The sequence below is a fragment of the Mchenga conophoros genome, linkage group LG15 (assembly GCF_057382185.1).
Source record: "Mchenga conophoros isolate Kocher_MC1m ecotype Shallow Benthic linkage group LG15, M_conophoros_male_GT1.1, whole genome shotgun sequence".
NCBI lineage: Eukaryota > Metazoa > Chordata > Actinopteri > Cichliformes > Cichlidae > Mchenga > Mchenga conophoros.
In genome coordinates, this window is record NC_140540.1 from 561530 (window position 1) to 576075 (window position 14546).

Here is a 14546-nt window from a genome sequence, read left to right on the forward strand (position 1 = left end):
ATTACACTTAGAGGCCACTTCCTTAAGTACGCCTTGCTAATTTAGGTGACATCACACAGTTGCAACATATTTCCACCTGGTCTGAAGCAACTCCGTCACATCCCAAAGGTGGGCAGGAGGGAGGGGCTTTACTTAGGACTAGCTGGGAGAACGGGAAAGAAAAGAAACAGCTAGACTAGACCAATGATGTCAGCATCGAGTTTTAAAGTGTGGGGAAGTGAGTTAAAGAATAGACTAGCAGCCAAACACCCAGAAAAGCACAGGTCCATGATTACCCATCTTTACCGAAATTACACACAAGCTTCATATCTAAATGCACTGATTAGACATCTTTCACATGCAGGTGAACAGGTGTACCTAATAAAGTGGCATGAGTGTATGTGTGCTGACTAGAGTTCATTGTACTGTATGCTGTATGCATCAGTGTGGAAAATGATAACTGATAAATGCAAGTGAGGATATTTCAATATCTACGATACACAAATAAACTGACAGCACCACAAAATCGACACAGCATTTATTTATTTATTTATTTCAGAAACCTTAATACTGTGATCACTGCAAATGTCTTATTCATACCTTTACATTTTACAAAGACAATGGATCTGGGATGTAAACAGTATTTTCAATTGTTTAAAACGTATGGTCCTCTTAAAATAGTGTGCTTTGTTTCCAGTCAGAGCGGATCACCTCACCGTTTCCTCTGTTCTTCCAGCAGGCGCAAACAAAACAGATCAAGACTCAGCAGTGCAGGGCTGCGTCTCCGAGCTCTGGGAAACCTTCCTCCCCTGCTTCAATCACTGAAACCCAGCATCCCTACAGTTTACACAACGTACGACCTCCTCTCGTCTGATCAGTGATGCTTGAGGAATAAAGTTATAAAGCACCTGTTTGTCAGGAGCTGCACTGGCAGGGAAAACTACAGAGCAACATTCTAGACAAGGTTGCACAGGAATCCATCAATTCACCCTTTTTATATCCAAAACCTGTAAACACTATGCTTTTTTTCTTTAATGTAAAACACATTGTTGTGCAAAGAATCTCAAAAATAAGATATTGCAAAAAAAAAAAAGAAAAAGAAAAGAAAAAGAACATCTGAACATTCAAATTTGTGATATCCTTCAGTGAAGCAGCAAAAACAACGCTGAGGAGAGAAAACCCACGTTCACTGCAAGGTAACAAAGACGAGTGAAACCCCAGACCGGCTTACGTTTGTTTCTGACTTAGTATAAACTGAATCTAACATTTGATGCACACTTTTAAAGATGCAAGCAAAACATCTGCACTGCACGTTCTGTCATTTGGCCATACTTCATTTAAAATACAAAAAAAAAAAAAAAAAAAAATTAACCTTGACCACTTTCCTTTTACAATAAAACATAAACATTGCTTTTAGTTAATTTAATCATTTTAATCATTGATATAGTTTTGGACAGAAACCCAGTGTACATGGTATATAATTTACAGTCAACACTTTACGGATAGGGGCCCATTTGCGCCAAGAGGACTCACCTTTTTTCATTAATATTTCAAGGATTTCACATTAGTGGATGACTCGTTTTCACAACGGGCCAGCTTGAAAAACTTAAATTTAAAAAAAAAGGGGAAAAAAGACCAAATCTGGTGTTGACCATCTACTGGTGTAACTGTCGTCCACGCAGACTGACGGGAGATTCCTAAAACAGAACCAAAACTTTTGCTAACAGTCCACTCGTGTCTCTGCGAAACTGCAGAGCTTAATAAGCATGTCGGTTATAGTAAACATCATATTTCTTTAGGCTCGTTTATATTCTCTTTACATTCAGACTGGGAGATCATTTGTGCTGTGCGCTGCAGGGCTTCTAATTGCATCAATGTGAGATGCAAATTTACTTGGGGCGAGTCAAAAACTTTAGCGCGGGGGGAATTAAGGCTTTCGCCAAGTTTAAATGGACACGCTTAGGCTTCGACCTAAACGCCCCTGTTGTCGTGTCAAACACCCAGCTGTGACTCTTGCTTGTGTTGTAAGCAGCTTTGTGATGTGGGGGAAGAAAAAAAAAAAACCTGTCTTCCGGCACACTTGTATTACAGGGGCCAGTGGCTCAAGTAATTGAATGCAAAGGCACACACGCAGACAGACTTCCACAAATACTCATCACTGTGTCGGGAGGCTGGCCTGACTGACTGAAGAGGAGAAATAAGCATTTGAGCAAATGAAAGGATGAAGCCTCTCAGCCGAGTCGACGACTGTGAGTGTGAACTCAAATTAAAATCGTATCTGGTGAGTGCGTGCGTGTTACTGTACCAGGTGTGCTTATCTTTCAGGATGAAGGAGAAGAGCCTTTCCCTTTTATCTGTTCCCCAGGTGCTGTTTCAAAGGCATGTCCCTGCTCTGCCTCGGAGTAAATGACCAAGATAAGTGACTGTAGGCACGGCTGGATTGACTGATGTACATTCACACGACGACAACACACACACACACACACACACACACACACACACACACACACACACACAGGTACAGCTGATACTGTAGCCCCCTCCTAACAGAAAGCCACATATGCAATTTCTGTTGATTCCTCACATTCCTGACATAAACTGAACCTGAGGAAAACTATAAATGCTCTGCAGACACAACATCCACACACACTCACACACAGACACACACACCTTAGGTCTGCTCCTTTTTTTATCAAAAATACACCTGTGATTGTCTCTCAAGGCTGGCTTCTGATTATTCCTCCTGTCCTGTTTGTGTGGCCTCCACGGTTTGATGTCTGACTGATTGCGGAAGAGGCGTTAGAAAAATACAGAGTGACTGGCAGCACATTTACAAATCATGACATTTCCACTGGTCACCACTAGAGGGCACTGTAAGCAACACGACAGCAGGCTTGGGCACCACAAAATACAACAGAATACAGAATAAAAACCATACAAGTCAGGCTTTAGCCAGAATTAAGAAAGAAAGCCATTTAAATAATATAGCTAGTGACCGTTTGTCTTGAGGAACTAAACACTGATGTCAGTTGTACTATACGAATAGAACAACGTATTTATTGGATTATAATACAAGGAAATAAATAAACCTTGGGGAGGAAAAAACAACACTTTTCCATCTCATTAATGTCTCTGTCACTTTTAATCAGCAGCTGTCTCTGCAGACAGTGGGATGATGTTTAGAGTTCTCACTTTCCTTTCCCCCCCCTCACAGTTCAGTGGGAAAGGATAAAGGCTCTTGTGCAGCACAAATCGGCAGCCTTGTAAGCTCCAAATAATCTTTTCCCACTTTAAGCGTCTCTTAAGAGAGTCCTGACTTCTTCCTATTGCTTTTAAGACACATATAATTAGGAGGGACCAAAGCACTACGGATCAGTCCTGGGTTTTTTTGTATTTTTTTGGTTTTTTGTTGTTTTTTTTTTTAAGTGGCATCGCTTGCCGATGGCTTTTAAATATCCCCCTCTGTCAGGATGTTGTAATCCAGATTTGACTGACACGAAAGAGAGAAAGTGAGATCGAGAGAGAGAAAGAAAAAGAGAAACTGTACAAATCCCTCCTGTGCTGAAGCAGAGCAACCTGTTTCCGTGTGGGTGGCTGCGGTCGAACAGCCAGAGCGACCGTCCGGTGGTTTGAGCCTTCGAGGGGAGGGCACGCAGGTGTGAACGAAGTGAAAACCTCTCACGTGTCCTCTGCTCTTGTGGTTTCAGATGATCGTTTCTGTATGTGTGTTTGCATGCGGTCGTTTGTGTTCCAGTAGCTGGACCGGCAGATTGATGGCGTACCCGTCTTGACTTTGCGGGACCATTTTTAAGAGACTTTCATTCAATCACCTTGGTGTCTCTGTAACGCCACCCCACCCATCCTGTGGCAGCTGAGATTTGGCATAAAGGACTCAAGTCCCCTTTTAGAGCAGCTGGGCATCATTTAAAAAGACTTGCTGGGAAAAAATATTAAAAAAAACAAAAAAAAAACAAGAATAAATGTCCTAAAAAGAGAAGCACATCCACGTGGAACAAAATCTACAGATAGGAGGCGGAGCTTCTTTGCGTGCACCGCTGGATCAACCGCAAGAGGCAAAGTCGACTTCTTTAGAAGGTGGAGGGTGTGAAGTGCTTTCTCCTTGTCGGCAATTTAAGAAAAGAGATTTTGTCACACGAGAGAAAGACAAATTCAACAGCTCTCATAGGTGAGAATGACACCCATTTTCTTGAGTGTCATCTTCCTAAGTTTAACAGAGGGTCTGCGAGGAGAGACCGAGACTGGTCGACGGCATTACCCACTGATGGCTGAAGCCAATGGAAGATGGTTGACGTATTCAGCATCAGGATAATTCAAGTCCAACAACAACAATCTCCTGTTTCCTCGTGAGTGTCGATCCTCCTCTGCCTCTTTGTCCAGAGTGTGTGTGCGTGTGTGTGCGCTCATGTTTGCATTTGTGTGCATGTGTGTAGGTTAAAATGTTGAGGTGGGAGTCAGTTCATGTCGATGGTGTTGAAGACCCACTCGGTGAACTTCTTGAGCTTGGCAGCAGAGGTCTGGGACTCCTCCTGCAGTCTCTGGTTGTCCTCCCAGAGTCTCTTGATCTGAGCCTGAAGCCTCACCTTTTCTTCCCGCTCCTGCGGAAGGTGGAGAAAGGTGGGGTTAAATTACTCGTTTTCATTAACCCGTTATTAAGCAATTAACAGTGGACAAAGTTTTTCTTAAGCAATCAATTCAATCTCTGCTGTGTTTATGTAAACTAAATCTCGGGCCTGCAGACAGCGAGTCGCAGCTAGATAGAAGTTTGTGATTTTGTAAACAGATATTATCAGCTGACATTTTAAACCCGAAGACAGCACAACGAAATAAACTCCGAGTTGGGTGCATGAACATAAATATTGAGTCTCAGTCTAGGAAGGTAAAGAACACACTGAAGGAAACAATAAAACTGGAGCGAGCTGCTGTCAGTCAGCTGCAGTCGATTGCTGCTGGGGTGAGAGAGGTACGTATTAGCTTTCTTGGTGTCAAACTGATTTCCTGTCATGTTAAAAGTAAGAAATGTAGAAAAGCTTTGCAACATTTCACAAGACAGCTGAAAGTTTCCCAAGAATTGCGTTACACGTGAATCTCAAACCGCAGCAGTTTTCTGAGTGAAAACTTTTCCCCGTTACAAAAGGTCAGGCTCAAAGAGGGGATGGTGAGGGAGCTATAAGGTGATTCAACCACCTGACTCGTGGTTTCTAAAGCCTGAGTGGACTGTACCACTGGAGAAGGGGGTGATTAGTGATAGTCCATCCTTTTTCTTCACTGCTTTTCCAATTAAGCATGGTGGGAGGCTGGAGCGAGCTCTCATAGGGCAAAAGGTATCCTACCTTTTATCCTACCTATCCTAACAGGACTATCAGAGTTTGTCGCTTTTTGCTGTGATGTTTAAGTTAATATACTATATTCCATAAAGTCGAAAGTTACAGGACTATGATTTATTCATATCATCAATAACCTTACGGCTAATTTTAGGGGAAAAGCCATATTTTCAGCCTATGGGCAGAGGTGTCTTGTATTCTGCTGCTTCTTTGCTATTTGCTTACACTCTGGCGTTTGATGTATTTCACCATACTCGTAACTCTCAGCCGCTTCAACCTCACTACCAAACACGAAGCATTAAAAGTACAAATCATGACTTTATGGTTAGTATTTGGTGTGAATAAAGTTCTGACCTGTGTGGTGTGCAAAAACAGCAGTAACTGAAATATGGACATGAACTATGAAACACTGGACGAGTGAACAGGAAACATGGGAAACTTTTTCCAGGTGATTTAAACGTTATCATTTTAGTGGCCGCAGTGAAACTTGAGTCAGCAGTTAGCAACAACAATAAGCAGCAGAGTGGACCCAAGAGAACAATAGAAACGCTCAACTGCTGACTTTGTATATTCTTTTGAAAACAAAATATTTATTTACACCACCCGCTCCACGTTCCACTGTATACAAAGGCAACTGAAGTCTGTATCTTTCATTCACACTTCAAAAGAAGAGGGGAACCAAAAATGATTCTTTTAGCGCAGCACCGAGCAAAAGTTTGCACAGGACTCAATGCAGTCATGTGAAAAAACGAGTTTATCCTTACAGTAAGAGGATAATGTGTCACCAGGTGCTGCTAAATCTGATTGGCTGATCATCAGTTTGAGCATCTCTATAAATTCTTCTAGAAAAGCAGATTTTTGACAGTTTGCTGGGTTGGAGCGTTCAAACATTTCACTGATAAGACATCAGCAATGATCTTAGAGAAGCACTTCTTACTGCCCATCAATGCCATTTGCAAACAATTTGAAGACCGTCACTCGACAGTGAGAAAGATTATGCACAAATGCAAACATTCAAAACAGCTGCCAATCTTCCCAGAACTGAACGTCCCAGCAAATTCACCTCAAGGTCAGACCGAGTAACGCTCAGAGAAAAACCCTGGAGCTACAGGCCTCAATTAGCATGTTAAATGATAAAGTTCATGACAGCACAATTAGAAGAAGACTCAACATCTATGGCTGTTTGGAAGGGTTCCCAAATGAAAGCCTTCACTCCTGGAACAATGTCCTTTAGACAGATTAGAATAAAATGGGACATGTTGGGTAGGGCTGTTATAACGATATATATCGGATGACGATATAAAAACGTCTATCGTTTCATTTTACGCTACCGTTTGTTTCGTGGTGTCGCAAAATAATCTGTTTACGGCAATATTTTTTCACCGTTTTGATGGTCACTGTAGTGGCTATTTCTTAAAGTTCTCTCTTTCTCTTATATTTAATATAACCACACTACGGACGGACAAGCGCCTGTTTTTATGCGTTGTCGTTAGCAACAATGACGGTAACACCAAATGTTACATTTTTGTGATTTATATCGTTATCGGACGATAGAATTTTTATATCGGGATATGAGATTTTGGTCATATCGCACAGCCCTAATGTTGGGCCGCCTTCTTTCTTTCTTTTTTTTTTTTCCTCTTCTCGCAGGACTGTATATATTTATTCAAACTGTGTCATGTTTTAGGTTCCGTCTCACCTTCTTCAGGTCCTCCTGAAGCATCTTCACCATGGCCTCCAGCTTAGTCACTTTCCTCTCCAGCCCTATATGTCCCTCACTGCGGCAAGAAAAGAAAGTCAACCTGAGTAAACACTGCATACATCTTTGAAGTGGAATTTTATTAGCAACAAACTCTTGTTTACCCTGTATATTCCAGTTCTACTGGATACTGAATTCAGTTAATAATCTTTATATGTACACACACCATCTGCTTCTTGTATTATCTGGTTAGACGTGAAACTTCTTTTTGTTGCACTGATAGTTAATCAATTTCATTTTAAAAAGTCTAATTCCCAAACCAAACCAACTTAGTATATGCAACATTACAGGTAGGCAGTACTCCGTTAACCTGCTCAGCACCTCTGGATCTTGTAATTTCTCATTCTGTGCAGCTGGATGGCTTTAGCTCATTTGCTTTGTGAACTTGTTTTTCATGAAGGAAAATAGGACAGTAATTTTATCTTTTGTCTGCAGTCCTGAGGTGATGTGTGTTCGCTGCACATATCTTCCATGTGAACATTTAACACAGACTACAGCGTGTGTGTTGTGTGTACCTAGACGAGGGCCGTGACAGTGGAACAGGCTTCAGCTCTATGTGAGACTGCTGTGGACTGGAGGTGCCGCTGCTCCGGTGGTTTGAGTCACCAAAAACAAAACTTCTCTGGACTAAAAGAAGACAGAAACGTGAGGGCAAAGAATACCAAGCGTTTGCTTTAACTACTAGTAAAAGCAGGAGAACTATACCATAATGTGTGTTTCGCTCATTCTCAAAGGTATTGGCCACGTCCACCAGGTGTGTCCATTCGAGGGGACTGTCTCTGTCTGAAGAGGGGAGGGGCATGAGCTCCTGAGGGAGAGGTCCACGATGACGCTCCACCAAATCCACCAATGATGTGTCAGATGCCGAAAGGTCACCTGTTAAATTAAGTTTTGAAAAGTGATTTTTCCACACTTTTGAGCATTTTTATTGAAAAGAGGGGACAGCAGGAAAAAAATAAAATAATTTAGGTTTAGCCTTTGCTGTCATTTTCACATAATATTAAGAGATATGGTAACCAAATATGTCCTTGGCAAATATAAGCACCTCTTAGTTCTGCAGAAAACATAATGAGCTGCGTTGCATTTATTCAAAGCACCCTTATTTACCTGCTAATTATTTTCTAATGCATTTGGTTATTTCCCATTGAATAACAGTAACAACTATCAGCAACAAATTATGTCTTCAGTATATAAAGCGAGCTGCCAGCCTTCTGGATAACACCTCCCACCCACTCCATGACATGTTGGTCAGTCACAGGAGCTCGTTCAGTGAGAGACTGAGATTACCGAAAAGCACCACTGAACGACACAGGAAATCATTCCTGCCTGTGGCCATCTCCCTGTACAACGCATCCACTTAACACACTGTTTGCTGCTACAACTACACATGTTTCTTTTCCAAATATTTATTTATAAGTGACTTATGTATGTATATATATGTATATATTGTACTATTCTTAGTTAGCGTATTGTCTGTCTTGTCTTAATGTTGGTTTAAAATGGAGCACTGTAACAAAAAATAATTTCCCCCAGGGATCAATAAAGTATTCTGATTCTGATTCTACTCAAGCTTACCATGCAGTTTGACTCCCAGCTTATAGGAAGGCCGTCTAAGGGGCACGCCACGAGTGGTGGGCGAACGTGGAAGGGTGGAGCAGCTGAAGAGAACGTCAGCGGCGAGAGCCGGTTCAGGAATGGTGTCGCTCATGGAGGGAAGGCGCTGGCCACGATAAATGCTCTCATCTGATAGAGTGCGATGGAGCGAGCGACGGCGGCTGAGAGGCTGCTCTGGCGGCGACTTCTGGCTATGCTGCGCAGGGTGAAAGTGAGCAGGTGTTACTTTAATGATCACATTTACTACTGCACAGAGTCTGCTCTGACACCTGTGTGAGACCAGGGGCTGCAGTGCTGCTCTACATCAGCTACAGCCTCTCTCCTGTTTGATCTGCTGCCAAAAAACATTCGCCACACATCAAATACATTTTTTTCCCCCAACGATGTGCAGGTGAATGACCTATTCTAGCTACAAGCAGACGAGCATTAACACCTGATTTTTATGTTTGATATTTGACCTTTGCTTTTACAATTGTACCACTGCCTGCGAAAAGCTGAAGTAGCTGCGAAGGTGGACGGAACAAGCAAAGACTGCAAATTGAGCTTTCCAAGTGAATTCACTCCACTCACCTGACAAATTCTCTGAAAGCTGTGCAAACTTTTATAGTAGCTGCTTTTGGTCTTAATGGCAGACGTACCTTTTCTTTATGTTTTCGTGGTGGCGGGGGACTGTCTGGAGCACTGTGCCTCTTCACATCTTCCTCCATTGTAGACTTTGCATGAGTCTGCGGCGAGTGCATGTCTCTCAGAGATGGCCTGGCTGCCGGGGTTGGAACCACGTCTACTCCACTTTCTCCTGGAGATTTCCTAAGACACAAACACACACGCGCACACACACACAGTCAGTAAAAAGGCGGTTGTGAGAAAATTATGTTGCACTGATAATGTTTTATATAATGACACAGAAAATAAAGATATGTAGCCTTTCAATGGGAAAAAAAAAAATCACATTCAGGGTCTGCATTATAGCATTTAATGCAATACTCTCTTGAGCCACAAGGGGGTAATCAAGTAGCACACATGATATTACATGAAACCCATTAATGTAAAAATTGTAGTACTAGTTGTAGTAGGATTAAAAGCAGTCTGCCAAATGAAAGCACTGCTATAAATCAGAGGAAAGTTCAATTTGAAACGATGAGTATAAATGCAGTAATGCAGGGGGAAAAAAAGACAGCCACAGTGGCAACGTTAGGCATCATTCTTTAGACACTAATGTGGCTGGGAATAAAGTGAGTTTTAATGCACTGTACTATGCCCAATGAACCATCTGAAGGATTTGCCAAATTTAGAAAAATCTGACCGGAACATCTTTCACCTGTTAATTTGTTCTGTTTCTTCATTATTAACCAACAGCCTGAAAAAAAAAATCACCAGGATCAATAACTTCTTGTGAAAGTTAACACTGAGCTGGCACAAAAAAATCCAACTCTTTTACAGAGGCATTTAAAGCTCAAAAACCTCTAGAGGAATTATTGATAACATATAACTTTAATAATTTATGTAACTTTTCACACCTCAAATACACAGTTTGAATAACAATTCAAGACTTTTGTTTTCTACTTTCTGTATAGTCCTTTCATCCTTACTTGCGCGTGTCTCCAAAGTCGACAGAATTGATGGTGGAGCCGGGCTTCCTCCAACCAATCAGGTACTTGGACTGAGCTCCTTGGCGCGGGTAGAAGCTCTTGGGCCCAGGGGACACCGAGGACTGAGATGAAGGGGAGGTTGCCGAAGAGGACGACTCCTCTCTGGGAGAGCTGTGGCCCGAGTGGCGAGCACTGATGGACAGAGGAAACAAACAGGATGTGGAAATAGTAATGAAACTTATGTACACAAGTTGCATCATAATCCTCACTAAAAAAACAACAACAACAAAAATACATCTTAAAGCAAAGACAGGCTTTTTCTTTTAAACCCAGATCTGTGCATTATTTAGGCAAGAATCTTAATGTTTTTACGTTTTAAGAAGTCAAGCTTGGTCTTAGGTCAAGCAGTAATACAAAATTCAGCAGTGAGACATCTTTTATCAAGGAATTTTGAGGTAGGGCATATATTATTCAGTTATAAATGGAAAACTATATGAAAGTATCACCTGCTGTCAAGCCAATCTTGGCAAGCTCATTCTGCCCCCCCTTTTCTTTTGCCCTCCATCACTGTGACAGAATACAAATGTAGTTTTAATGCTGGACACATGACACCGAGGTCATGAGGTGTAACTATCATTACTGGTGATTTAAGACTCTTCAAATGAGAAGAGCAGGTCACTGGAGTTCCTTCAGATCTTTGGCATGTGTAGAGGGAGTTAAAATTACTCTTTAAGGTTGGCTTCACGTTTAAAAACGTGTCTGTGGATGCAGTTTGCAGTATAAAAGTACTTGAGAGTGTTAGTTGAGGGTAAAAAAGGTTCTAGGTTTGAACCAGTCTAAAGTTGCTTATCAGGTTAACTGGTAAACCACCAAAAACGATCCGGTGGTTGAAATTCTGTAGTTAATCAGCTGATTTCTAAGATGGAAATTGGCAAACAGAGGGACTAACACACAAACTTCAGTGCTTGTATCACATTTAAAATATTATTTCTGTTATCTCATGCACTACAATGACTGCAGCAATCAGGCAAATACTGAGATAATAAATTATGAAATGGATGAGGCCAGATCTCAATGCATAACTGAAGCTCGATTAGTTATAGCTGTGAGATGAAACATGTTTTGAATTAACCAATTTATGTTATTCATTGTCAATCAATGTTAAACCACTTGAGTTTTTTTTAGCGTATTGTGGCTAAGGGATCAGTTGCTTATCCTATCAAGGTAAGAGTGACAGGACAAAAGTGGTAAAGCTGAGTGAGCTGCACAAATACAGTTAATGCAGGTTTAATCAGGTAGATTTATATTTACTCAGTCTATTCATTACATCACTTCTGCTTTCCCCAGGCTGTCAAACTCAATTGTGTCGTTGTCACTCTGACCCAATCATTTTCTTCTGAATTATCATTTCACGCTCTCATTCATCAAACCCACCTCCTAAACATTTCAGATCAGAGATCATCACCTAAATCTCCAAATGCTTCATCACCACCACCACCAGCATCTGACTCCAGGGGAGGGTTTGGGTCTACTTCCTACCATTGTTGGACTTTGCTGTCAAACTCTCTACTTTAATAGATTTAATTCAGGTCTTTCAAACAATTGCTTCTTAGTGAAATGTGTTTATTTGAAAACAGTATGATGATGCATTCGCCATCTGCTTCTAGAAGCAGTTTACCTCAACCTCAGGTATGATCATGTCATCACGTTACGTTCTAGATGCAATTCTTAGGCTTCAAGGTGAGAAACAACAAATGGATTACAGTGTTTGTGGTCATTAGCTGTATGCAATTGAATCAAAAGTGGGATCTCTTCTCAAATCTGTTTTCTTCAGTGTTTTACAAAAGCTTTAACCATCCAGCGTTTTCTAAGAAGAAGCTAAAACATTTTTCTTCTGTCAGGAGTCTTAATCATATCACAACATTTTTCTGGAAACTTCCACCCTTAAGCCTGCACTCCCTGCCTTAGAGGACAAGTTTAATAGTGAAGCTTTAGGTTTTACACCCACACCCACCTGGAGTGAGATCCAGTGTCACTCAGGCTGTAGGTGCTGCTGTCTCTAACAAGGAGGTGAGTAGGTGGACTTCGACCTGTTCCATCCATGCTTCTCTCTCCTGGAGGGCCAGGGGACTCGGCAGCAGCAGGCGACCTCTCGAGCATCCTGCGGCCTCCCTCGGTTGGACTGTGCCATGGGGACGCTGACCTCTCCCTGCTGTCTCTGCCTCCACTGGGAGCCAGCAGCGAGGTGGTGCTGCCGTGGTGAGAGTGGGGGTGGGCGTGGTGAGAGGCTCCAAAAGAGCCGCTGTCGATGCCGCTGTCGGCCGAGGCGCCCTGGAGGTAACCACCTCCTCCCAGGCCATTGGGTTCTGGGTCACCCTGGTCACCACTGGAGCCCCCACCAGTCCCCATATCATACCATTTGTCGCTGTCGCTGTGGCCCCCACTGGAAGTAGTGCTGGAGAGTGTGTTACTACTGGAGTGACCAGAGTAAGGGCCATCTGACTGCATAACGACAGATAATAGGGATGAGTACAGGGAAAACGATAAAATATTCTGGTTATACAAAAAAGCCTAAATGTTCATGTTACATCACCATCATGTCAAAACCATGTAAAGCCTGACCTGGCTGCCCTTCTTCGGGGACAGGTGGATGACTTGCTCTTGCCTCTGGATACGAGGAGCTCCCGAGTATCCTTGACCAGACTTCGAGACTGGCGCCTCTGCAATAAATAGACCATTACACACAGCTGGGGTTGGTGACAAACACATGAGAGCACACCCTGTGGCACAAACATCGTTGATGAATACACACAGAAGTTATGTTCATTTGCATATATTTTACTACTACAGCAGTTGCGCTTCCGAGAGGTTCACACGGATTTTATTTTGCTTTTGCCATGTCCATGAACAAAAACCCACATCACTTGTCAGCAAAAGCCAAGCACATCAAACACAAATTTGTCCCCAGATGGTCCCTGCTGGCTTTGTTTGTTCTGGGCAAGCTGTGCCGCGTGAGAAAACGTGTGTATGTGTCCCGAAGCAAAACTTGGGGTATAATTGGGACTATTGTATAATCCTGTGGATGTTATGCAACAAGACCTACAGAGAAGGCTGCTAATGACCACAGCATCATGACAGAGGGAGTAAAGAGAGATATCATAACATCTGCTGGAATGAATCTAGAAATGTAGATTCAGTCGCACAAAAATCTGCAAAGTTGCACCACAGCCCACGGGGCTCTCCACTAAAGCACGTGTGCATGCCTGCTTTTCAGGAGTGCACGTGTTTATATACAAGCATATGTGGGTATTTGTGTATTGTTTACTTTCTGAAGAGTTACCCTTTTAAGCTAAATGAAAAGTCATGACAAATGGCAATTTCTCCATGAATTAACCATGTAATTACTCTAGCTTCAAAAGGGCTTTCCACCAAAGGGTAAGCATATGTCCTGTTTGTGTATGTGCATAACAAAAAAAAGTATGTATTCTGCCCGCTGCGTGACTCGTGTTATTTCTGGACATAACATGACCACATAATCGTTGCTGAAGACTGGCAGGTCAAAGGGTGGAAAATGGAAGGAAGAGGAAAAGGACAGATCTCTAAACCACAGAGAGAGCAGACTGTACAGTGCAGGGCCAGACACTTGGCTGACTCTGGCTGCACTGGACCAGTTTACATTGTTCCACCCTGACCAGTAACGACATAAGTGCTATGAACAACCACAAAATGAAAGACCTTTAACTGTGATTGTGGCGGTCAGGAACAGGTTGAGAACATGACTGAAACTAGGCTGGTCAACAATCAACGAAAGCAACATCCTGCTGGGAATCAAAGGAGCAGCGGGGGGGGGGGGGGAGTTGGAAGCCTTTGTGGGATTCGGAGCTTTAGTAAAAGAAAAGGTCCCAAAAACAGTGCATGGGAGAATACTTTCAATTAAATGAGAGGGAATGTACAACATAATAAAAAGAAGTTTGAATGAGAGGCAAAAACAAGCAGCAGTGGAGAATGAGGAACAGACTGAAGGGAGGGAGGGAAGGAAAGGCGCACAGTGACTAGGGTGGCCAACTGTGTTGACAGGAAAGAAAAGAATTTCTCCCTTTTCTCTTCTTATTAAGTCGTATAGAACAGAAGGAAAATGACAAACAAAAAGCCACTTATTGCACCCAATGTCACCGTTTGAACACCTTTCTGATCCCTATTCAATAATTCTCCCCTTCCTTCGCCATTTGTCTCATTACGTTTCCACCATTTTGTTTGCAGAGA

General features: G+C 42.4%; 1 protein-coding gene across 1 annotated transcript; it reads right to left on the minus strand.

Moving 5' to 3' along the window:
• Window positions 1-505: 505 nt before the first annotated feature.
• LOC146557422 (signal-induced proliferation-associated 1-like protein 1) lies at window positions 506-13491 on the minus strand. Its single transcript, XM_085247677.1, has 10 exons — window positions 12906-13491; window positions 12298-12785; window positions 10284-10475; window positions 10013-10051; window positions 9333-9501; window positions 8656-8890; window positions 7786-7956; window positions 7596-7707; window positions 7021-7099; window positions 506-4595 (listed from the first exon to the last, which is right to left on the minus strand). Exons 1-10 carry the CDS (start codon window positions 13050-13052, stop codon window positions 4452-4454), a joined length of 1776 nt encoding a protein of 591 aa, XP_085103803.1. The 5' UTR covers window positions 13053-13491; the 3' UTR covers window positions 506-4451.
• Window positions 13492-14546: the final 1055 nt, after the last annotated feature.